Genomic DNA, 27,216 nt, shown 5'->3' with positions numbered 1-27,216 from the left:
TTGCTTGGAGATGCTGCGGTATAACTGCTGCTACAGTGCACACTTGCACCGTGTTGTAGTTCCCATCATATGCTTTTGCCTTCATGGACTCTTCACCCACCATTCCTTTGTCTTTGCTCTGTATGATATTTAACTGAGATGAAAATCATGAAATAATCGTAGGTTTAGTAGAGAATAAAACAGTGGGATCTTCCAAATGCAGGTAGCAAGATAACTGAATTTTATATTAAATCATTTCCTAAATGAGGCCTCATAATGAGACATCACTTGGCATGGCTACAAGAGATTCCTAAGACAAAACACTTACATTCAAGCTTAATTCAACACGTTATTCAAAATCCCCACGAAAAATATTCAGTTTTACAGTTTTCTGGCTAAATGGATGATCTTACTTCCTGAAATATCCCACAGGATAGATGACAGCCTGAAAGACTGACATAATTCCATCATCTAGGCCAAGTACTCAAAGCAATACACACCCAAACACTAGCAGACCTAGCCTATGAGAAGGGTAGCCATTTTCATTTCATTTTCAGTGCATCAGGCTGATCTGCTGGGAGGAAAATGATGACATACACATGCACGTGAACACACAGATTGTACAGTGGGCTGCTGGCTGTTCACACAACAACAATATGCTATCAGTTATCTCTGTTCCAGCTGTCTGCGTGTGTGTCCATCTGACTGAAGGGGCCTTTCTTCAACACAGCAGCAGGGTGGTGTTTGGGTCACATTACTCTGTTCTCCTGACCTGACCATATGGCTCCAGGGATCCACCTCCAACCCTGTTTGACAGCTGCATGGGAGTGCGAACAGGCTGCTGCATGTGCTCGGTATGAAACTAAGAGGCTTCATTTACATGCACAGAGAATTCAGTGTCATACAATGGTTATCAAAATGTGAGCAAGCTTGTTAACAGATGTCTGTCTGACATTTCACAGATTTTTGTTGTATGTAAACATTTCATTTCTTTAGCTTTTGGGTTTTGCCATCTGCACAAACTCAGTATCCTACAGGGATATGGGTACAGGGTTTTGACGTGTATAATTGCCTGTAACGTCAGGTTATTTGTGTGGAGCATCAAGAAAATTGAGCAGATTGCTGAGGATCTTCATTTCTTTCCCCTGTGTTTGAAGTAACCTACCATAGCCCAGTCAAACAGGGAGGGATTAGCTAGCAAACAAACACTTTCACACCTTTTTGCTTGTGGATCTTTGTAGCTGTGGATGGGAATCACAAATATTCCATAGCAATATTTTAACTGGTTTACTCAGCGATGCACACTTTGCACAGTATCAGAAGTACATTTAAACAGAATAAGACCTTAACCATACAATGGCTAACTTGTGTTAATGCAGACAATGAAATAAAAAAGAAAACTTAAAACTTGAATTTCAAGGTTAGTTTTGTTGAATTAATTATCTGCAGCATTTTCCTTTTAATAAAAGTTATTTTCTGTTGCAAATTGTGAATCTTTGGCTTGGCATTGATTTAGTTTAATTTACTATCTGGTGACTCAATGTAAGAATGATTGTTATTATTTATTTATTTATTTATTTTTTGAATGATTCAGTTCAATTCTAGTTGGTAAAGCACAGTTGAAGTCAAGGTGAGGTAAGTACTTTTAGCCAAACTCTTATGTCCTAATAAAGAAATACTTTAATGTGTGACTATTGTTTTTTTTTCCAAAATGTGAAATGAAAACTGACCCACCCACTCTCAGCTGAATCCGCAGAATTTAAAATTAATACATCGGTGAAATGAGTGGTTACACCCCTGAATGTCACAATAGCAGTTTAACCTACTGTTCAGTTCAGGAAAGTTTACATTTACTGTTTTAAAAATCTGGAGTCTAGTAAGTCTTCATGGATGAAAATGCGTTCGTGACCGTGGTGACATTTTCCTGTTCCATGTTTTCAGGACCAGAGTTTTGTTAGGAACAAACAAAAGAAAAATCTACCTGTAAGTAGTTAGCATGAGCAGTGACAGCCACAAAGAAAAGAGGGCCATCTAGAGAAGTTCTGACTGCATCAACGGAAAATTCATGAAAATAGTAGTCACACTGTCTGACTGATAAATGACACCAAAGATGTCACACAGCTAACATCAAGATGTTGTGGATTACTAATTAAATCCCTGAAATGATGACTCCTTTTAGGTTTTCATTGCACAAAAGTGATACACCAAAAGGGCAAGGAAGTCATGACCTCTGTATTGACGTGAGAAATATCTGGTGAAGGTGGGAAGAGAATCTAATCAACTATCTGCACAACATACAAGACAGTTCACAATTTAAATTTCAGCAGAAATACAGAGGAAACATGCGTGCTACACACACACACACACACACACACACACACACACACACACACAGGTCTGAAGGTTGTCCTACTACATCCTGCTTACTGCACATTGAAAAACAATTAGATCTATAGATATTATAAGCAGAGTAAAGCCTAAAGCAAACAAGCTGAGGCTGTCTGAAAGCTTGACTGTAAGACTTAACCCCAATGTCAACAAAACCAAGCTCAGCCGAATATTAAAGATAACAATCAAACTAATGGTCTTGGACTCATGGAGGCTGACTTACTTGTCTGCTGCTTTGCTTGTAAAGGGAACTGTGTTATCTGAAAAACTGTTGCTGGTGCATTTCAGTGCATTACACTGCACATCTTCATTTTATCCTTAGCAGACATCTTGCAGGACCATTTTTGTGTCTACTGGATTTTTTTTTTTTTTTAATTTTAATAAGTCTCCTTTAACCAGAAATCCCCAAGCATCAAACATAACTGACATATTTTTGTTAATTGTCTGAGAACCACAATCAAACTTTGAACCGGTTCAATAGAAACCAAGGAAATCAGAGCTGATTCTTTCTCTAACTGTCCATCTTCAGAGTCAAAGAGTACAAGCATTTATCTCCATGGCATCTCAAAAATGGTTCCTCCTCCCTGCCTTGTGTGTTTTCATTCCTAATGGTCCTGTGGGAGAAAGGAGGAGTCAGCCCGTTCCAAACTAACACTGACAAACATCCGCCAATCAGCGGCTCAGCATTTCTGACCAGGCCAACGACATGAAAGAGGAAAACACGTCATTAAGAAATGCATTTCCTTCCAAATCTTGGGACCGAGGAATTAATAATCTGTTATCTGTTGAGAGGCTTGTGGTTTGAAAGCACCATCATACAGCAAAGCAACTTCAGAGCAAGGGATGGGCAAAAAGAAGAATTGTTTCATATTTTTTGGTTTATTGTAGACCCTTCAGAAGAAGCACTCAGTTTATAAATGTCTTTTTATGATTTCACACAGACCAGTGACACTGACCTTGAGCCCTCTCACATCTGCATACTGTTCTTATGTGAATGCACATCTTTTGTTTCAATCTTACTGACAAAACGGTGGAGTTGCATTTCAGGTGCCACTATATGCATATGATGTTAATATGCTGCACCCTACACCCAAAACTAAAAATGAAACAGGTTCATTTTTATTTTATTTCAGTCAATTTTGATAACAGATGTTTTCATTTCTAGTTAAATTTATTTTTCATTTCATTTCATTTCATTTCAATATTTCATTTTTAGTTTTTTAGTTTATTAAAGTGGTTTTCATACCTTTTCTTAAAAAACAATAAACAGTGAATTTGCTACACATAATGTGAGATATGACATGCAGCAGAGAGTGACTGGTTAGAGACCATGACATAAGTAAACACATGTGGACAGACAGCTGTGCCAGGAAGGTTATGAAACGTATGGCATCAGCTCTCATATCACAACACAGTCCGACCAGCGGAGGTGGAGTGACACCAGGATGAGAGAGGAGAGCAGGAAAATGTAAAAGGCTGAGAGAGATGCTTAAAGTAAAGGCCATTCACTGGAAAGAATGACGGCCGGAGAGGGCCTTGTTAAATGCTGACAAATGGCTGCACATTCTCTCCTGTTTCTTAAAGGTCCTATTTGCACCCTAATGCCACCTGGTGGTCAAAATCTCTAGTGGAATCCTTAAAACCCTGGATAAAAAAAGTAGACCTCTAACATCAGAAATGTTCTTGTCTTGCCTTTTCCTGCCTTTCCCCATCAAGAGGCATTTTGTCTTTTGCCTGGACATCATTAATAAGGATTTGTTCTTAATTACCTTGCCTGGTTAAGGTAATGTTCTCTACACAGTCCCTGATAGTTTAAAAAGGTTGGGTCATTGGGCTGGTTTGAGACAATTTTTGTTATGTTTCAACATAGTCTGTTAATAAAAAACTCATATCAAAAACAAACTTTGGTATTAACATGTGTTTAGCTGAAACATAACAAATTTATGTTGAAAATGTCGGTAATTTTGGCCAGTAAACACACATTTATCCTTAGACATATTTGTTCTAAAATCATATATCTAGTATATCTATTGACTTTGATATTGATTAGTGCCTTCATAGAACATACCAAAACTACCAAAAACAATGTTGTACAATTAAACATTGCATTTTGAAAGTGTTCTTTCTTTATTTCTTTTTGCAAAATTTTAGTCTCGCGTTAAATTAAAGAGCTTCAGAGATGTAATCATATCAGTACAATCACTACAGTCATTAATAAGACAATACACATAGGTTTTGTTGCATGAACCTTTTATTTCCATTAGTGCCAAGGACAAGGTTAGAGGCATAGCTTTGTTGGATATTTCTCTCAATCTGAAATCTGAACATGATTTTGTATTGCCATAATTTTGTAAGGCACCGTTTGAAATAAGAGCTTAATCACTGAAAAACCAAATAACTGATTATGAGTAACAGATACAAGGAGAGTGGCAGAAAAAAATAAATAATGAAAAATGAGGGGCACTGATGAAGTTGAGGGAACAGAAAAATAGTGAGACACAGAGAGACAAAGAAATGGAATGGCAGGGAGAGAGAGAGAGAGAGAGAGAGAATTGCAGTCAATCTCAAGATCTACTGAGGAGATGTATTAAAAAGAGAAGTACACCTTAAACATGAAACACAATATATTTCAAGGTGTTCATTAGCCCCAGAAAATAGTATTCAAAACAGAATATTTACACACAAAAATGGCATGATACATGAACGGTAAATCCTGAAGTAGGAGCTATTTTTGCTGGCTGTAAGAGATAAAGATAATGTCACTGGAAATACACAGCCCGTTACCTGAGCTCTCTGCTGTCTTTAAAATCTACATCTGGAATCCTGCTCCTAAACATCTACAAAAATAGAGGATCAACAGAAGATTAATACAGCAAAGAACTCATTGTATACTTAGTATATAACCAAAAAAAAAAAAAAAAAAAAAAAATAGAAAGGGGTCATTGCATAGTTATACAGCATTAGAAAGGAAATGTACAGCAAATACTGAAACTTACTCTTCAGAAAGATTAGTTCTTTGAAATTTGTCAATCAGAGTGTACATTTCCTTCAGTGGGCTGATAAAGGTATCTGAATTTGAACTGAATTTGAACACTTTGAACTGTGTCTAGTTTACCTAAAGCACAGCAGTCCAAGTTTGATGGCTGGTGGATAAAGATGCGCTATGAACATTTACCAACGTAGCCTCCACAGGTCAGAGTGATGATGTAGATGTTTAAAGAGGGACAGGAAGATTCTGATTGAAAGCACAGTCTAAGAGAGTTAATAAACAATTGCTCTCATGGTTTTAAGATATCAACACATCTTTGTTCAGCTCAGAAATAGAATGAATAACACCACAAGAGGCTTTGAAGATATAAAATAAATTGATCATGACTTCATCAAATTCTGTATATATACACACTGAAATTTTGAATCATGTAATATAACCAGTGAAGCATTTTAGACTTTATTCCCACATCTACACCAACCAGTTTCAGCTTTTATAAAATCTTAATTGTGGACTTGGAAAATGGAATCATCCCAGTTCCAGATGACCTCATCCATGCCTATAAGCCAATAAGGATGTGTTAAAGACCAACGCTATTGAATAACTTCCTGCCTGTGGTGTACAAATTTATACTGTGCAGTTTTGTGGTCAGTGCCATGCCAGTCCAGTGAATATTTACAAGCACTTTGGAAGCATACAGAAAGAATAAGATATGAAAGATGACAAGATTAGTCTGAGCTAAATTCAATCAAACCTGTGTAAGTTTTGATGGAGGCTGTGATTTATTACTAGTTTTCTGTATTAATCCAGCTCCTATTTATCCAAAATGTGATGCAGTTAAAATCTACTGAAATCCAGCATGATATTGTGTGATGAAGTTAAACTGAATTTAGCCCTGAGAGACAAAAACAAACAAAAACAAAACCGAACAAAAAAGACAATGATACCTGACTAAAATACAAAAATAAAGCAGAGGCAGTTTTTCATTTTCTTACACATACAGCATATATCGTACCTCATGATTTATGTACACATACTTATCCACTTTCCTGATAAACCAAAACTAAAATCAAACTATTACCAAACTTTAAATTACCTATGCACTCAAATGAATAATATTGGCCTATGATATCATATGGAATACATTGGCAGAGCACACCCAAAATAGATTTTTTGCAAACACAAAGCATGTTTATGTCCTTATTTGTACCCTTTGACGAGAAGGAATGATAAAACTAAAATAAATAGACATGGATAAAGCCTTCTAAGGTAATAAACTGCCTCTTTTGTTGCCAATAGGTATTCAGTGTTTCATTGCCTGAGAATTGGTCCACAGTTTGATCTAAAGAAGTAAATAACTAATGACTTCCAAAAATAATTTTTAATCATACTGCTGTGGCAGAAGTCTTCAATACTATGTGGAATGATTGTGGAGGCAGTGTTTCAAACACTCGAGGATCCACCTCTCTCTGTCTCCTATCTCAAAGTGTCTCAGACCCAGTACTGGTTCTTTTTCAAGGTCGGGTTTGTTGTCCGACAGTGCTGCAACAACTCTGGATCTGCGTCTTTGGAGTCCATGTTGGACATGGGGATGTTATTAGCTGGATCAGTTTTCCTAAAGGTTTCTGTGCTTGCCACTTCTCCATTCTTGGGCTTGGTTGCAGCTGTCTGGACATCATGCTTGCCTGTCTTATTTTTGCGGATCAAGTAGTAAGCCAAGATGGCTGCCAGGAGCAGGAGGATGAGGATGACCAGAATAGGAATAAAAATAGACCAGAAGTTGTTGCGTCGGGAAACCACAGGTTTTCTGTGGGAGTTTTTGCCAGAGGAAGCTGTAGTGGGGGCATCTCCATTGGGCCAGTCCATATCCCAGCGGGGTCTGGGTGGAGTGGCACGAGGGGACCCTGCCCCACCAGGGAGATCATTGCTATCTACCCATGGGATTTCTGCAGGAAACCTCAACAGGGTGGCAGGATAAACTCCAGAGGCATTATAGGGTCCAGTTTGGAAGGAAAGCACACATTCTGCAGGAGGGACCCCATGGGCCTTGAGCAGGAACCGGGCCTCATCCTGACTGTCACCTCCTTGTGATCCTGAAGAAGTATTCAGGATTTCCATAGCCACACGCCCCTCATCTAGTTCCTGCTGGCTGAATGTGTCCACAGGCTGACCTGCATCAGGACCTCCAGACCTCACAAAACGAGCTCCTCTTGCCTGCTGGATGACAGTGAATGTGGGGGAAGTCCTGGTCTTGTTTGCTAGGGGAGTTGCATCCAGAAGCTTTCTGTCCAATTGGACGAGAGCACCTTGTGGTAAGAGTGGATTCTGAGCAATGTTGGCCAGAGGTTGAACTGTGATGTTGAGAACAGAGGATACATTAGCAGCCCGACTGCGGGCTACAAATGCCACACTGTCTCGAGGAGAAGTGGACTTAACAAAGCGGACACTTACTCTTCCCTCTCTGATCTGTGTCTGAGTGAAGGCGGAGGTAGGCTGCCGGTCCACCATGACAGCCGCGTACTTAGGAACACTGGTGATCTTGTATAGGACATCCTCCTCAATAGGGCCACCTGTGGTGGCTCTCAACATCTCCTCAGTTATTAGGGTCTCATCATCTCCTTGTTTCACCTTGATCTCTGGGGCTTTGTCAAGAACTAAAATACGAGCAAGAACACCAATGTGGAGTGTGTGTGGCTCTGTTTGATGTTTCCCATCAGACACAATGAATTCCATAAAGCCATCAGCCAGGCTGCCATCACTGACAAAGCCCACCTGCCCACGATTGACCATCTCTTGTGTGAATTCAGAGATAGGGTCCATCGTGAGTGAGTCTACCAGGCGACCAATGCTGGGGGCTTTGGTTATCTTGAAGTGCACCTCATCGGGTGGACTGTCCTCATCTCGAGTGTTGAGATGTTTCTGTGTCAAGATGGTCATAGAGCCTTGAAGGACCTCAAGGAGCATGTCTATGCTGACCAACTCAGGGGGATTAGAGTCCCGTCGTTTGATGGAAATGTTGAAGATCTCCTCCAGGACTACAGATTGGGCTGGGGATGCCACACCACGTCCCTGAGGGTTCAGACGGGCTCGGAAAGAAAAGCTGTCAAAGGAGGCCCCTGAGTCATCATGGAGGTACTCCAGGTCTCCCTCAGTTACATCCTCCTGCATGAAGTATGGAGCGTCACGGGGTAAGTCCAGACCACCCAAGGTGATACGTCCATGACTAGGGAAACGCCTTATCTCAAAGACCACATCCAGTTGGTCTCGCTCAGACTCAGGTATGCTAGCCAGAAGATTAGAGGCATCAAGAATAGAACTATCAATAGCCCTCCTCTGACCCTGCACAATGTCCAGACCTGACAAGAAACAACAAAAACAAATCAGATATTTAAACATTTTTTTTGCACAGTCAGTTTTGGTTGTCTTCTGCCAGCCAGTATTTAATTATGCAGCAGTATTAGGAGGTTGGTACTCTTGGAGGTTCAAAAATCAGGGTGCCAAAATGCACATCTTCACACTGTTCAGACAGTGAGCAATTATATAGCAAGAAACACAATCTAAAACTATTCCATGTCAACTGTATTCAGTTTAATGGAGCATATACTGACTGCAGACTAAATAAGAATTATGGCAACCTACAAATGTTTCACATCTTGCTGGTGAAATGGTAACCTAATGTTGCACATTACGAGAGTAGCGAAGAGACCATTTATTTAAGTAAAATGTTCAAGAATATTTCTTTAAATCAGCATGTCCTTGATTTCTGTATGTATGTATATATGCTTACCTCTGTTCTTCCACAGTTGTGAAGAGATGTTACTGTGAGCAGCATAGTAAGATATGGTGATGGGTAGGATGTGACGGACATCTTGGGCTGGTTGGGATGACAAAATGAGGTCTATGGAATCCCTCACTACCCAGAAAGGTTCTTCAGGCATCTGGTGCTCATAGAAAACGGCTCCTGACTCCAGCTGGGTGGGTCGGTGGGGGCGGGAGATAAAAACAGGGATAAAAACAGACGATGGTGAGCTGTTTTAAGATAAACAATACTATGCAAATCAGCAATTGTTCCTTGGTATGCTAAGTGTACCAAAATCAGAAACAGAATTACAATCAGAATCAACTTTACTAGACAAGTATACTTATGCATATAAGGAATGAATCTGACCCTGGTTTAACAAAGCTTCTAGTACTTACTGTACATACATCATTCAAAACAACAGAAAAAAGAAATAAAAAGCACTATAAATAGAATACTGGAGGTAAGTATATATGCACAACATGGTACATCACAACCATAGATCATTCAGCCATAACATGGCTGAATGATCTATAACCAGTGTACAGCAGCTGTAGATGTATTTAAAACTGCGCATTTTACACATCTGAGCTAATTGCCTTTATATTGCATGGCTGAGATCAGAGATACTGTATGTTAATGAGAGAAGACAGTCTTTTCAGTATTTCTGAAGATCCCTTCCTGTCCTGTTTGGTGGCTGAGCCAAAGCAGACAGTTACAGAAGTTCAAAGGATAGACTTGGTGATGGCTGAGTAAAAGTGCATCATCAGCTCCTGCGGCAGCTTGAACATCCTCAGCTCGCGTGGGAAGAATATCCTCTTTACAATGGAATTGATGTTAGTCTCCTACTTCAGGTCCCGCAAGACTGTAGATCCCAGGAACATGAAGGACTCCACTGTCACTGTCATTTCCACTGTCCTTTCAGCTCCAAGTTGTTCTGACTGCACTAGACTACCACCAGCCTCTCTTCTATAAGGTCTTTGGAGGTGCAGTCATTTTGTATTTGTGTAATTATATATATTATATATACAATTATGAATCAAGGTTTAATTTGTAGGTAAAAACAGAATGCTGAACTTCTTGTTAGATGCTCCCGGTAGTGTCTTTTGGTTGAAAATTAGTAAACATTTTATAAAAACAGTCACAGGGAAAGGTGAATAATGCATTTTACCAGGAACTCTAAGATGCTGTTCAGATTATATATATGTTCAGTGTCAGCAACTCTTTTTTTTACTTGTAGATGAGTAATTTTGTAGATGTGCTCACATTTTAGTTTGGTAAATATTTCATTGGTTTCTCTGCCTCTGATGTTTGCAGGAATGGTCATAAAATAAGAGCCCAAAAAGACTGTGGCAGTAGTTTGGGATAGTTAAACAGGGATAAGAGTTAAGGAACTGGAATGTTACTGCCTTGTGTATGCTTTCTGAGGTCACTGTGTCCCAGGCTCAACTCTGCTTGCTTACTCACTCACATAAACACACACACACACACACACACACACACACACACACACACACACACACACACACACACACAACTGTGCTGATGAATGCACACACAAGGACTCACTGCTGCTAAATAATTGTGGTAAAATCATCAAATCATGTTCGGAGATAAACACAGTGAATCTCTGTAGCCCACTATATGAATGTTTTATTTTCTGTTGCTTTTGTTTATATATACTTCTGGTTTTAATTTTCCCAGCTGGGAAAAAGGTGAAATAAAATGCAATCATCCCCCTGCCCATCTTCTAGTATATGTTCATGGGTGAAGCACCTAAACCTGACAACAACACTCAGTGCACAGCAATGAATGAGCAATGAGGCCCCCTGCTGGTAAAGAAGAGGACTATGTTGATATCTTTTATGTTGTGAGTTTGGAAGATATATTTCATACACATTTAAAGTACTGTTGCATCAGATAACTTTTAGACACAGAGTGCATCATTTATTCTGAATCTCAACTACTTTTGTTTGACTATAATGTGCCAGTTTTTGATAATAGATAATAAAGTGATAATAGAGTGGTATTGTGTGTGAATAACAGCTTATAATACTGTGAACATTAGTAGATAGATATTTAATGTCTAGTTTTGACTTAGGGTTATAAATAAAGTCAGGTTAGGGTTATATGAAGCCTAGGGTTTAGGATGTGATTGTTGAACATATACTTTTTGCCACCTGATAGTCAAGTGTCAAGATTGGAATTTCCAAATAAAGGGTAAAAACCCTCAAAATTTTAAAGCAAGTTAGAAAATTATCCCAGTAAAACATAATGATTAGATACGATTCGATATCACTTTTCAGTCATATCAACAAACAAGTATCGATTATTGGAGCTTAAATCGAAATGGACTGTACTTTACTAATGAGAGAGTTAGAGATCTAGGCAGAAGCTCTAGCTGGAACAGTTCAGATGAGTTATTTTCAACTTCTGGAAAGTGATGGGTACTGCAGCGCAAATTTGTACTGAAAGGAGGATTAGTTGGGTTATATTTGTATGAAACTGATATTATGTCTTCTCATCTGTCTGCCTGATGCTTCCTGTATATGCAATAGATTACCAGAGTGTCTTCAGTATTTACGATGGCTGATAATAGAAAGGATGTTTTTATTACCTGAAAATAGAGAAGATTCATTTGGAAAAATAGGCAGAAAATAAAATAGTAGTTGAACTTACAGTGTGCCCTTGTGCAATCAAATGATTATTATTAAAGAAAAATGCAATAAAATGAAATTCAGGATTTTATAGAGGAAAGGATCAAAAGGTAGTTCCAAAAAGGGATGAAAAGAGCCACCATGCTTCCCTGTATGAAAAAGACAAAAAAAGCCCCACAGATAGACTCTTTACCATTGTACAGGAGCGCACATTACCTGTGTTTGAGAGAAGCGGGTAATTTCCTCATACTGGTTCCTGTCGTTGAGTAAGATGAGCCTTCCCAGACGAGGTGGGCGGACAAGTGAGTAGCTTATCTCATTTCCATCCTCATTGGTCACAGCCCCCAGATTGGCACTGGTGATGGGCTGTCTTGTTCCTGTGAAAGTACACACATGGTCCTCTGAGTGCTGTGACTACTCTGTGGAAAATATCCTCTTGTCAGTGTAGTTACACTTGCAAAATTAAATGTCATTTAAAATTGTCTCTGACTTTTGCAGTTACTCAGTAACTCACGCACACTTCTGTGCGATGTGATGTGAGTTCTCTGATGTGGGGTGTCTCATTCCAAATTATATAGGCCATTTAAAAAATGTGATACCTCATTGTATACAATGATGACTGCCAATAAAGTAATGCTCACTATAGAATAGAATATTTCTAAAGTTACTATCCATGCTGACACAAAATAGATCAGTATCTGTAATGTCAACGCTTGCATTGATTTTTGATCATCTTTTATGTTTTGGAATGACACTGTTCACATGTCTGAACATTTCTATTTGGTGTACTGTAACTTCTTCTTCTTCTTCTTCTTCTTCTTCTTCTTCTTCTTCTATATATATATATATATATATATATATATATATATTTATTTATTTATTTTTTTAATTACCTTCAAGTGCAGGTATTTTGTTCACAGAAAGCAAGTATTGTATCATTTACTGTATGTCATTAGTAGTGAATAGAATTGGGATATTTTGACAATTACATCACATTTTATACATTTAGTTGACACATAAAGGGTGAATTAGAATAAGTGTAACTGTAGAATAAGATTAAATTCATATACCTCCAACAGGGCAAAAAAATACAAAAGTCATAGCCACAGTGCTTGGAAAATAAATTTCAAATTATTCTGCAGGATTTTCAGTAATCAAAGCAGTTAATAAAAAAGTAAGAGCCACAAAGAAAAGGTGAATGTAGATTCTCAGTCATCTAAATAGGCAGATGTCAGAATTCTGCTCACAAGACTTTGTGTTTTGGTAAAGTCCACTGAATAGTCCAGTGAAGCGAAAACATCTTCAACCCCAAAAGCAAAGTCCCATGAACAGACTGAATTTCCCATGGATAAAAAGAAAAAGTGCTTTTATGTTAAAGCATAATTGTTTATGGTTAAGCTGAAGTCACATCAGACTGCTCACTGGAGCTGTCTTTCCCTCTGAGCCTTATTTGTGGCGTAAACGTAGAAGAATTTTTGCATCATACCTGGAAATACCATGAGCTCCTCCTGCGTTTCCATGGTGATGGTAAGAGGCCTGGCTGTGACGACAAATTGGTAGAGAGGAGATGTATGCTCTCCGTCTGTCACCGTGAAGCTGAAACCACCAGACTCCTCACCTGGTGGGAGAGAAACGGCATGAACTTGACTCATCAGTCTCTCAGTATCTTTCTTTCTTTCTTTCTTTCTTTCTTTCTTTCTTTCTTTCTTTCTTTCATTCTTAATATTTCTTCTTTTTATCTATCATTAATTAACCTGCACTGTAACAGTCAGAAAAGGTGAGCAATAAGCCATCCTGTGGCACAGATTCCCTCCAGGACAGCTGAACTGCTGCTGACCACAGCAAAGCAGAACATGAATGACAAGAAGTTGTCACATCAATGACACTTTTATTCAATGTGTTAATAAGTGATATTTTACTGCCCCATGGCACAAAATGGTCATATAACATCTGTAGGGGTTTTTATTAGGATACTGATCAGTACTAATGAGTCAGTGGCTTCATCTGCATATGCTCAGATTTCTAGCTCTCAGAACTCTTGTGGAGGACTTGAGGAGCTGATGTTTTATCAAAGCTGTGGCATTTTTGGCTCACTAAAGACTTGCTTTATTGTATGGGCAAATACCCTGTGTCTGCTGTTTTGTCCTCTGAGAGAGAAAATAGAGGGTTGTATTTGCTATAATGTTTTAAAGGGCGCTAGAGGAACCAAGGCAAACAGTTACCGTTCGTTTCTCTGCCTCTGTTTATTGTCTCTTCTCTATGGTGCTCAAGTGGAGTTACTGAACTCTGCCTTTGTTTTCCAGAGCATCAAAATTAGGTTTGCCCACACCACTCCACTCCCTCTGAAATGTGAACTAAAGGTACCACTTTACAATTAGACCACCCCTAGTGAATTACAATTAGGTTATTAATTAGGTTGTAGGCTCTAAATCATTCATAGACTGTGAGATTTAACAGAGCAGTAAATTGATCTTGCCAAATAGTGAGCTTGTGCTAGTGCATGAAAACTGCATTATAACGTGTTTATGTGTATTGCCTAATTAATAACCTAACCATAGACCATGATAAACCCTTTATAAGGGTGGTCTTATTTTAAAGTGGTCCTGGACCGAATAGTGTAAATTTTATTTCCATTTTACTGTATTTATTTATATCAGTGTCTCTTTTATTTTCACAGCATATATATTGTGTATAAGTAAGTATATACTGTGTTGGAGTATAACATACTTGGATACATCATGAACAATGGTATGTAAGTTTTATTGTAAAATATTTACTATTTAGTATTTATGATCCTATGGCATTATTATTTGTTTTTGGTCTCCATTGCAACAATACTTTATCATCATTACATAGCTTTTTATTATTAATATCAGCAACCAAGTGAGAGATCAAATGTAAGCTACTGGCTTTGCCTTTGCATGAGCCTTTGTCTGTAGACGGTGCAAAGACAAAATTCAAAGGGTCAAGAATCAAAGATTAAAGGACAAAAAACTGCTGCATTTCTAATAGTTTGCCTAAAACACATTTGCCTGGACAACAAAAAAACTTTAAAGTAATTTTTCTGGACTCTCCTCTTGGTGCAGTTCCTGCTTTTTGCCTTCATGGGGCAGTATTGGTCACTGATAGAGGTCAATAATGGTCGTACATTACTTTATGCCCCCTTAAAAAAAAAGTTTTGACTGAATATACTACACTGAATGAATTCATTATATGCATAGAGGCCAAGAGCATGCAGTGGCTTCTTTACTTCTCATCTTAATGGCCTAACCTTCATGAATAAAGATGACCTCGCCGTTGTTTATGTGAGCCTGTGTGAAATTCAGGATGCTCTCCTCGGGTGACTCTTTTAATGCCACCATGCCGTTGGTTGGTGTCTCGACCTGGTAAATCAGCCCCTCCGCAGGGGTATCTGCGTCCTCCGTGCTCAACATGCTGGAGGTGATATCGACTTCCTCACCAGCAAGGACCTGTGAAATATCAAAGGCGGAGTGAGAAAAGGGGACAGAGAGAGATAGATGCTGCAGAAAAATGACTGATGGCCACTTTATGAAATGTGAATCAAGTCAGAGTCTGCATTAGCAATTAGCATTAGCAACAGTAACACTTCGCTTAACATATAGACTGCTGAGCATAAAGACCTAAACAATATGAGAGAACCAATGTCTTCACATAATACCTGCCTCACAAGCCTTAAAATGATAGATAGATAGATAAATAGATAGATAGACAGACAGACAGATAGATAGATAGATAGATAGATAGATAGATAGATAGATAGATAGACAGATAAAACAGGACAGAGAGACAAGCAAAAACAAAGCAAACCAGGAAACAAATGAAGAAACCTCCAAAGAAATTAAGTACCAAAACAAGACCAAACCCGTCCTACAAACAGCCACCTCCAAAGTAACAATTTAAAAGGTTAATTATTTCTCCGTGGCAGTCTAGACGCTCCTGTTATCAGAAGATGGAGCACAGCAGCACAGGCTGAATGACTCTCCCTGGGTGGAGGCGCTTTAATGGACTTCTAATGGTCGGCTGGCTGAAAGGAGCATTAATTGAAAGAAATGGGCCAGATCCCCTGAAAGACACTCTTAAATAGCAGGAATCATTTGGGAGAGTGAGCTGAGGGTGCCCCTTGGTAAGAGGTACAAATCGATCTCCTCGGAAGCCATTCGCTCTCCGATACCTCTCTCCCTCCCTCTCTCTCTCTCTCTCTCTCTCTCTTGCTCTTCCTCTCTGCAGTCTCAGGGTGAAGAGTAAGACACCTCAGGCAGAAGGAAAGGAGAGAAGAAAACTCGTATAAAAACAACACAAAATAATATGCAATGAGGGACACTTATGCTTCAAGTTCCACTGTCTACTATGTAGAAAGTAACTTATGATCTGCAATTTCTACCTAGCACTTGCACATGGATGAATATAACATGTGCCTGTTGTGAATCAATCAATCTGTGATGTCCAAGGCCTTCCAGATTCAAGTTTGTAACTTAGTGCTTTTAAGGTGTACTCACTTCCCTTAAACTTGCTTCGTCTACATCTCCTTCAGTTAGTGATTTCCTACATTTCAGAGAATGGCTTTCAGCAACCCCCTGAGAGAGAGGGGGCCTGAGCTTGTTGCATTCAGCTGTTGCTTATATATGAGCAGGTGGAGAGAGCTGCAGTGGTACTGATAGCATAGTAAGAGGAAGAAAGTTTTTCCACATTAGAAAAAGTCAGTCAAAACCTACTCAATTCTGGTCTATCGAGAAATGGTATCACCAAAACATAATGTTTACTGTCATTTCCTGCTGCAGACTCCCTTGTGGTTGTGCTCGAAATATCTAAATATGATGCCCCATTGTTAACATTTGGTCAGTTACCAACAGGAAAAGGAATAATACATCCAACAACCCAGAAATGCAAAGCTGCTTTGCCAAACATCAAAAGAAGTTGAAGTGTTTTATCACAAATTTTTCCTTTAAAAATCAGCTAAATAAATGATTAATTTCATGCTCCCTTTTAATGCCCATCAATATTAGCATCTAGATATCAACATCAGCATCTTAACAAGTAATTTAGTCTCATATTCAGTGTTAAAAAATGTGTTTCTCTTAAAGGAGGGGAAAAACTTGCCACTAGAATGAGATACTCCCACTTGTTTCCAATGCAAATAAACTTATTTTAAGAATTTTCTTGAATCGAGTGTAGTTTCCTTGAACTAGTGGGCTGATCGGCCTTATTCTGCCATTTGTCAAGAGATTTATACTTATTCCCTAAAAAAATCCAGAAACTGCATTGGAAACAAGTGGGCTTGTCTCATCCTTTTTTTTTTTTTTGAAGAAAAACAAGATGGCAACACTGGATATGAGACTAAAGGACTTGTTAAGATGGAGGGGGTTTGTGCTGAAGTGCCTAACGACTCAAAAAATGATTTACCAGTCACTGAAAAAAAAAAAAAAAACACCCCTATATATATTTACCTTATGACTGTGAATGCTGTTGCAGTTTGTACTTGATATTGCAGAACTGCTGTGAAAATAACAAACCTGCTGACTTTCACAGTCCGCTCTATCATTTCTGTTATTTCACACCCATCCAGACCATGGTTCAATAAAATAAATGTGTTGTGAGATATATAATTCAGCTGCCTTGGATTCCACTGCTCATAACATCCCATTCAGTTTGACGCTCCATCAAAGCTCTTTCACAGTGACAGGTAGCATCAACTGTCCAAAACCATAATACATCATTACACACTTGGTGCTTTTATGTCGAGAAATTGCCTCTTTTCTCCTCTCAGGTGATAACTTTGATGACTGCTAGAGTGAGTTTGATAACTCCACAGAGTGAAAGCGAAGAGTATTGTTCATGTTGGTTGCTCAGATTCTGCAGCTGTTAACTTTTATTTCAGCAATATTGTTTACAGAGAGAGGCAACAGAGGTCATTAAAAAGCAGGAGTGTATATCCTGCCTGTACTTCCTTGTCTCAGTGAACCAGTGGCAATGTGAAAAACAGCAGACATTTACTTAGTACTTACTTACTACTTTTTTTTTTTTTAATTCTGAGAAAACAGATTTAGGGGCAGAGACCTTTCTATTGACTTTAAAGAAAGAAATGCAAACAATTAACACACTCATTAAATACTAATTATATGTGCCTCTGTGTATGCTTAAGCAGTACCACATCAACTTTGGGGCATTAGGATGATTAAAGTAAACAAACAAACAACAACTGCTGAGGAGACTGGCAGGCTTTCCTGGTCTTGCCAATGCATCTGACATTGAGCGCCACCATGTTTGCGTTAAATCTGTTTGATTGCTTTCCATCACAAAACCGGCAGAGGGCGCTGTTCTACCAGTGCAAGTGGAGCTGAGGCGTTCAGAGTTTCAGAGTAAAAAGGCTGGCAGAAAAATCACTTCAGGCATATTTACCCAATTCACTAATGCCAAAGAGAAAACAAACTCACCTAGAATGAAGTCTCGGAGAGGCAGAGGGAGGAGGGATAAGCAGCAAAATCCTCTTTGCCGCAGAAAGTAAGTAGAAAGGGGAAATGTGGTCTTCATTTTGTGAAACAACAGCACTCATGATACCACTGCTGTGAGACAGAAGCTGCCAGTTGTTTTAAGCGTGGTCTCATTTGTTTACAGTAATTTTTTACCAAGGAATTAAAAGTAATTTGACAATGATATACTGATGCTTGCAAAAGCTACACATATCACCTTTAAAACATTCAAAAAATTAATCGGGCTCTTCCTCAGATTCCTGCTTTGGCTCGTTGCAACCAAGGCATCAAGCTGTAGGGCATGCTGCAATTTGTTCCAGGTATATGGAGCACAAAATCTAAAAGCAGTATTTCCCAGGTCAGTGCTAATCCGTGAAACCTGGACTATCAGTCAGTCCTGAGAGCAGCTTTGATAAACTCCAACTCTCCAGTCAAAAAACTGACATAAGATATCATAACAGGTTTGGGGGAAGTGCTTTATAAATAAATAGAAACCAATGCTAATCTCCTCTCTTATAAATAGAGCAGCTGCCTTTTTATGAGACCCAAATGATAGACAGCAACAAGAAGCTTGTGAGTAGTACCTGCTGTGTCTATATCACCATGGTCTAAAACACAGAGAAATGTAGTTTAGAATGTGTGTGAACAAGCCTTGTTTCCACATTATCAATACTGCAGAGAAGACCCTATAACCAGTCCCCTCCATGTCCAAGTGGCTCTTGGTTCTGGGTTCCAGTGCTCCAGTCTCGTACAACAGTAGGCAGATACTAACACTACCAAATATCTCTAAGTTTGCCAGCTGTGTCATGTTTATGACAGGTTGTAGTGCCTTGGCTAATCTTAAATTGTCATGACCATAACATGCCACATATTCATTTAAAGTGACATAAGAGACCACTAATGACAGTTTTCATTACCTTGGCCTACGGCAAGTTGTTGTGACAAAGACATCCCAGGCAATCTCAGCTTTGCAGGGAAAGTGACCGAACGACACATTATGACAACAGTTGTAAATATTTCTTAATGTTCCTGACAGCTGCCTTGACATGGTAATGACAGTGTTATGTGTCAGTCTTGTGAACAGTCCCCTTCAAATAAAGTGTTATCTAATCTTCTAGAAACAGGTGGTGATATCTCAAAATAAGCCTGATCACACCAGTGGTTTCAAGACTATGCCACTATTTGTTCAGATGCAGATCTTGTTTTTTAAATTAATTAATTAATTTATTTTTTACAGTGTATTCCACAATCCCTAACACTAGATGGCCACATCAGCACACTCTGCACCCCAGGAAGACGTCAGGCAATTTAGGGCAGGTAATCTGAAAATGGCCCTGCAAATTGATGGTTTATATAACAATCAATACATTTAGCACCTAAGAGGATGGGCTTCAAATTCAATTTGATCAGACACAATGGCTGATATTTCATTTAGATGCAGTAATGAAGGAGCTGCCATAGGCAAATGACTTTCTTTGTAGATGACTCAACAGGATACCACTGTCTCTTAAATGTCTGAGACTCTAAGGGGCGCCAGATGTCTGAGCTGTATCCCCAAATTGCCCTGGCATCCAACATCTCTGTCTCTTTTCTCAAGTATGCAGAGAAGGCATAACTGGTTTAAGTGTAGGCTACAATGCTATGTTTCAACTCTCTCTATGCCTGTGTGTGTGTTGGCTGGGGGGGTCAGTAGCTGGACAAACTCTAGGAAAAAAAGCTGATGAATTTGTGAATCTTAGTTTTTTGTTCATAGCCACAAAGCCATTGAGTCACTGTAGCATAGATGCAGTTACATGGAGCCATGAAGGAGAGATCACAACAAAAGCCCACAGTACCTTTTTGATTTCAGCCCATCATCTACAGTTATGTCGTTTTGCCCTGAGAGCTACTCTGCACATAAACCCTGCTTTGTGTATTGGCACAGGATAAAACAAAATTACCATAATTGGTGACACTTAGAGAAAGGTAGCTTTCATTCACCTGGTCACTATCTGGTCATATGCACAAATAGCAAGGGGATGAGGACTGGCATTCACAGTAAAGGTGTTTGGATAGTTATGTAATCGTACCAATACTTGAAAGAGTCTAGAGAGAGGAGGAGGTGGCAGACAGTTTGCTAGATAAAAACACCAGCATATTAAGACCAAGACAGATAGCTAGATAGACAGACAGACAGACAGATGGACAAATCCAGATAATCAAGTAGACAGAGCCAGATTGTCAGATAGTCAGACTGACCCAGAGGAACAACCACACAGACACAAAGTAAAGCCTAGCAGAACCAGACAGAGACAAATGAGTGTGTGCTCAAATCGAGACCAGCTGCATCCTATAGACTGGGCCAAATGGGATCAATAGTGAGCTTGAGTCCCATCATGGCCGTGTAACACATCGTGTCTGATCATCTGCTGTGGAGGTCACTACACATAGACATACACACACACACACACACACACTTCCTGCTTTAAATCAATCCAAGTGCCGCAAGGCCAGCCCTGGCTCTGCATGTGCTGAGAAATCCACATATTATTATGTTACATTCTGCAGCCGCAGCAGAAGAGGCACAGGGATTGGCTGCCTCCCTCACTCTGCCAGAAAGCCGCGGTCTTGTCGACCATCTTGGTTTTCCAAAAATACGGGTTGCCAGGGAGACGCAGAGCCGCAGGCAGAGCAGGGAGGGCTGAATGACACAGTTGGTTTCCAGTTCTGTGAGCTGATTACTGCTGGCTTTTTCCAACTGCCTGCCGACTCTTACAGTAGAATCTGCAATATTGATCTTTCAAAACTTTGCTTTGTTGTCTGAAAGAAATTATAGATTTTTGCAGTGTCTGGCAAAACGCTTCTGAACCCAGACGCTAATTAATTAAACATGCCAATGAATAAACATGCTATTTCTTTCTCCAGAATATATATATATATATATATATATATATATATATATATATATATATATATATATACAGTAATAGGTTTAACAGTATACTGGTGTAGTACTTACACTCTACCACCTATTCTACTCATTATAGTAGTAGCGCAAAGCAAAGTAGCACAAAGCAAAGATACAATTCCAACCTTTAAATCAACTTTCAGATTCTTCCAATCTATCTAATCTTACTTGTGAATCCAAGTTCAACTGCCTCCTCTCTTGTGTGAAGGCACAGAATGCAAACGCACAACATCAAAGACAAGAGAAAAGTTCAGATGTTCCAATGCCCTGCTTTCATCTGACAAAATCTACAAATGGTGCATATGTTTAGTAGGACTGGGCAATGATCCAGCAGTATTATTTATCATCTTCCACCAGAATTAGGTTGTGATTAAACAATGACATCAAGTTCTGTGATACATACTGCTGTTGTCTAAGTTAATCATAAAAAAGAAATACTGTTTAAAATGACAGAATTAAATCTGAAACAAATTAAGCAGTCTTTTTTTTTAAAAAATCCACCTTTATCATACTTTACATTATTATGCAGTTCAATGTGATGACAATGTCATTTTGCAAAAGTTAGTATATTGATACTGTTATCCTGTATACTGCTAAATATAAAGATTTGAATCATTATTACTGCAGTATGAGATTTTTTTGCCCTTTATGTTATCTGAGGTGTTTGCAAATTTGAGACTGCATTAAAATGCATACAGATTTGGCAGTCAGGGAAGATGAGTTCAACACTGCATACAGAGAATGCAATGACTTTGGTGCAGGATGCATGAAACAGTGGACTTCTTCATGGCTGCAAGGTATGTGAAGCTTTCCAGTAGATGCGAGAAAGAAGAGCAACAATTGTTGCAATCAAGAGAATCTTGAGGTTATGAAATGCAGTATGTGCAGTTCACTTCATAATAACTAAATGACTAAACCTTCAGTGTAAACTATTCCTTTACATAAAAGCCAGTATTGGAGAGTAAGTAGGTACAAAATAACAAAGTAATTGCTAAATTAAAAAATAATTGTAATTGTAATTACTTACAGTTACTGAGAAAAAATGTAATTAAATTACAGTTACTAATAAAAATGTTGGTAATTACAAAGGGGTTATATATTCTATATAATTTTCAGTTCAAATTTGAGTGCAACACCATTAAAGGTACATGGAACTGTCCTACAGGGAGCTGGCTCTACATCTACAAAGGTTCTATTCATTTGGCACTATGCGCTAGAATTAGTTGTTTTTGAGTGTTGTTTTTGATTGGTTCACTTGTTTGAATTTGCATGGCCTCTCATCTGCCAATCAAATAAATGCACACTGCTCTAAGCAACCTGTCTGCCATGTGGCATGCCTGTGACCAGCTGATCACGTCAAAGTGGTTTGTGGTTTGTGATCGAAATTCTTGTGATTTGTTTTGGTGGTTGTGCTTAAAAATCAAAAAAAGTTCTGATCATACTGTATTGAAGACTTTTACTGTAATGTGTTGAGTAGTGGTTTAAACTTATGTTTTAAGCTTTATTAACCAGCTTAAAACATTTGTTCAAATAATAATAATAAAAAAAAAAATCAAAAAGTAATCAAAAGTAATGTGTTACATTAGTGTTTTGATGAAGTAATTAAAATAATTACATTATTTATTACATTATCAACTAATACATTAGTAACTAGTACTCTGTAACCTATTAAATTTCAAAATTAACCTAACACTGATAAAAGTTATGGCTCTATGAGCCAGCGTTGACTTCTTTGGTTGCTAAACAGCATTGCATTAATGTGCTATGCCTTGCACTAATGTCCTGTAGCTTAACAAGCTAATTTAACAGCCTTAATTTAGACAAATGTTGCTTGTGATGATTAGTCTGGCAGTTGTGTAATCAAGGTGCATGTGCATGTAAGTGTTTTCTGGTCAAGGTAGAACTTCTTTTTTCTGTGACTTCTAGCTTCATCATCGTGCTTTATCTGACAGCACATGAATGCAGGACAGCAATACAGATTCAACTTTATGTATATAAAAAAAATTCCAGCAAAAGAAACACTTCCACCTCCTTTACAGTAGAGAATGTTGGAAGAAAGTATCATGGCTTTTCAAACATTAAAACATTACCTCCATTCCGGTGTTGCGCATCAGTTTCGGCGGCTCATCGTTGACTGGGATAATGGTCACGGAGATGGTGAAGGGGAGACTCCGGCGCTCTATCTCATAGGCTGAGGCAGTGAGTGTGAAACTATCCTTGGAGCTCTCAGTACTGTCATGCATGTAGTAGACATGTCCAAGTTTCACCTGGAAAAGACAAAAGGGACTCAGCGACACTCAGTTTTGACTCAACATGACTTTTTCAATTGAGAAAAAGATCGGTAAGCCTAAGCAGAAAGGGTTGAATCAAAGTTTATGTATGAGTGTGTTTTCCTGTACACCAACATCCCAATAATATTTTACTTTAGAGTTGGTGCATGAAACCTCAATAAAGGGTCCCTAAACATTTTCAATTTCAAATTTCTAATATGTTTTCCAGCTCTAAATTTGCTGATGTGATGTGAAGATTTTAGTGTGCAGCTGGATTTTGAGCAGATAGACAACATGGCAACAACAGCTGTATAGATGAAAATTATTCTTCAGGCAACAAATGTCAGAATATGTGAGATGTAAAACCAAAGAAAATACTTAGTGTCATGCAATTAGAGACAGTAAGCAATATTTTTTGATACTTTTTAAAACTTGTCATGTTACTTAGAAACGTATCAAGACCTGCAAAATCACTAAATTCTTTTTCCATACATTTCCAGATTTTCCAGAGCTTTGTAGCAACCTATAAATAAGACTCCTGCAGTATATCAATATAATGTGGAAAACTGGGACACGGGCATAGCTTATGAAGATGAGTTGAAGGTGTTTTAGTGATGAGATATGAAGATGCATATAAATAGCTTAATCTGGAATAAAACCTTATCCAGGACTTAACTCAATGTAACCAGAAAATTAATAGTAAGTGCATCTAGACCTACATTAGACAAAGCACACGAGAGTTTTAAATTAAGTGTTATATGCATTTTGATGAATTCTTAAATTCTGCCAAAGCTTGATCAGCATATACAACATTAACCTTTTGGCGCATAGCGGTCACTACAGTGGATAGCTGTTTAAAAGTCATTTTCTCCTAAATGCAATGGTGGAATTGCATATCAGCTGTTAGAATGCTCTCTGCTGCTCGCCCCCATTGAGTTTTATGCAGAGACTGTCAATTCTTGTTGCTGAAAACATATTAATACTAGTATCATGACATGGTAATACCAGTCCTGCATCCTTAAAGAAGTATGGAGACCCACAAACGTGTTCATGCCCTAAGAAGAGTAAAAACACATAAGAAAAAAATCTTGACTTTCATAATTCATGCATCAAAGGGTTAATTCACATATTTTGTATATATATTTAGATCAAAATTCTATAAGTGTGATGCATTTAAGTTCATCCTGTATAAAGAGGACACACGATGTTGATCCTACTAGAATACACTATGCTCGTCCTTTATTTTGTTCATCTGTTAAATGACCACTATGGGTTTTCAATGCTGAAATCCTCTGCGGACAGAATTATTCTTGCTGACAGGTACAAAGGGGAAAACATGCAGGTCAATATAAAAACAACACAAATGCTACATCCAAATGTTTTCTTAACTAGCACTAGCAAAATTGTCTCATTAGGAAATATGTTTCAGGATGCTGATGGTCCTTGACTGAAGTGTGGCCAAACATTTTAATAGCAGACTTTGGCAACAGTGTGCAGGTGTCTTTCACATGCAGATGTCTGAGGTCTTGATAGACAAGGACATGCAGTTACTTCATTCTGCCTCACAAACCGATGAGCAGTAACTGTGTGAGTTTTGAAACTATGAAAAATTACTGACACTGACTATCTCCTGTCTAGACAAAAGTATTGTTTAAACTGAAGTGGACAGTGTATAGTTTTGCAGCTTTTATGACAATAACTTTTGTTTAAAACTCTAGTTATAAACTTTGACCTTTGAAAGACACAAAAATAGTCTCTTTTCTTTGCCTTTCGCATTCTTTCCAGAGTTTTGAAACAAAGGCTATAATCAGGTCCCTGGAGCAGGCAGCAGCACTGGGAAAAGGAGAACCTCCCTGGTATGATGGAACCATGAGAGAGGAACCAGATGCATACAGGAGTCATCCAGTGTCAGGTTGAGCTAGATGGAAAACAACACCTGCACTCTGCCCGAGCCAACTCTGTTGATTTTCCGCATAAAAACAGAAGTGGAGTCATACAGTATGTTTGTTTCTTAATGCTGTCTGGGGAGTATAATCCTTCTATCTGACCTTCTCCTCTGACACTTTTTGAGAGGGCACAAGAGAAGGAAAAAGATATTCACTGTCTCTTTGAGAACTGTTGAAACTTTGTCTATATCCAGGCCAAGGCAGCAAGCCCCTATGAGAGGAGCTGCTCTAAAGAGCAGGAAGTGCCTAATGGATCCCACATGGCTGGCATCCTACTGGAAAAACACCCCCCATCTTTACCAATCGGGGTAAGTAAGTGAGACAATCAGTCCCCTCACCGGGACAATAAACAATGGCTGGTTGTTGGACATGTGGCCATCACATTTACCCAAAAAAAGATAGAGTGCTGATCTAATGTGTGTGTCAATATCAAATTGCAATCCTAATTGCATGATTTATGTAGGTTTGATTTTTGAGAGAGATGCATTTTAAATTGTGGGATCTGTTTAGCTACTGTATGTCGGACAGTTAGTGGGATAAAATGCTGAACTCCTATCATTTTGCTCTGAAAACAACTTTGTTTTTGAAAAATAAAGATGCCTATCTGGGCTTTAATATGATTCCACAGATGGAAGACCTAATAGGGACCTGATGGAGAGTTGAGCCTGATTAGAAAGTGTTTTAAAGTCCTTTATATTTCACATATCTTCTCTGCTTGGATTCCACTCAACACAGCATATGTTATAGGATGTGTGCATACCTCCCTTTCAGTAGTCGGAAAGGCAGTGAATGATAGTCAGAGCCGTGGCTGGCGAAACACTGCATCTTTTCTCACACACATTTTATCCTTGTGTGACACATCTGGGACACATGGTTTGTAGAGTCGTTTCACATTCTTGCGGCTGCTGTTAGTGTATAACTCACGGCCTGTACTTGGAAGCTTGAAAGTGCAGACCACTTATGTTACAGGAAGGCTGCTTGACTCACTCTCCATTTTTTTAAGTGTACCCCCACATTACTGAGCCCTTACATAACATTGTAGAACCAACCCACATGATGACTTTATCACAAGATAACTACATGCAGCAGTTAAGTGAATGTCCAGTCCCAGGGGCAGGGGGACTTGGCCAGTGGAGCTTGAAACAGTGTTGAACTTGAAAAGAACCACTGCTCCCTACAGAAATTTCAAATAACGTTGGATAATGAGGGCTTGCACATCCGACTTTAATTTTGGAACTATTACTCTCTGGTTTACATGCTGTGCTGACTGAGGCTCACACATTTATTTTTCAATATGGTTCTCATTTAGGAATGACTGTGTCTCATGCTCAGAGTATAACGGTAAAAGGAAACAGAGAACATACACAGAGTCAACCCATAAAACTGTTTCCACTAACCACTATACAAAAGTCAAGGCTATGACGTTTTCTCTATGACATTTCCAGAGTGGCAGACGACTGATGTACATTCATTTTTGCCCCTACTACCAAAGTAATCAGATTTAGCTGAATCATGGCTATGCACAAGTCCCAGCTGAGTTGGACTGTACAGTGGGGTCTTTGAGAGACAGCAAGAGTGAGCCTGGCAGTTGCAAAGCGCGGGAGGTTTGTGTGCACACACATTATTACAGAAATATACTGGGCCAGTTTATTTTGGCTCTGGGCAGTCCAAAGGCACCATCAGATTTTCCACAATACTTCAGCAACGAGAGAGGAGTAGAGGGAGAGTATGTCTAGATGTAGAAGCCATAAGA

General features: G+C 38.8%; 1 protein-coding gene across 1 annotated transcript in view; it reads right to left on the bottom strand.

Moving 5' to 3' along the window:
* Positions 1–5,096: 5,096 nt before the first annotated feature.
* cspg4 (chondroitin sulfate proteoglycan 4) overlaps positions 5,097–27,216 on the bottom strand; it is a 73,046-nt gene continuing 50,926 nt past the window's right edge. The window contains exons 6-11 of the mRNA XM_030054492.1: positions 23,338–23,514; positions 15,084–15,282; positions 13,299–13,430; positions 12,029–12,189; positions 9,144–9,327; positions 5,097–8,712 (exon numbers count right to left, since the gene is read on the bottom strand). Of these exons, the coding sequence (XP_029910352.1) occupies positions 6,848–8,712; positions 9,144–9,327; positions 12,029–12,189; positions 13,299–13,430; positions 15,084–15,282; positions 23,338–23,514 (2,718 nt within the window). The 3' untranslated portion in view covers positions 5,097–6,847. The remainder of the gene's footprint in view (positions 8,713–9,143; positions 9,328–12,028; positions 12,190–13,298; positions 13,431–15,083; positions 15,283–23,337; positions 23,515–27,216) is intronic.

The sequence above is a fragment of the Myripristis murdjan genome, chromosome 6, assembly GCF_902150065.1.
Source record: "Myripristis murdjan chromosome 6, fMyrMur1.1, whole genome shotgun sequence".
NCBI lineage: Eukaryota > Metazoa > Chordata > Actinopteri > Holocentriformes > Holocentridae > Myripristis > Myripristis murdjan.
Note: the sequence above shows the minus strand (reverse complement) of the source record. Positions and strands in the feature narration are given on the sequence as shown.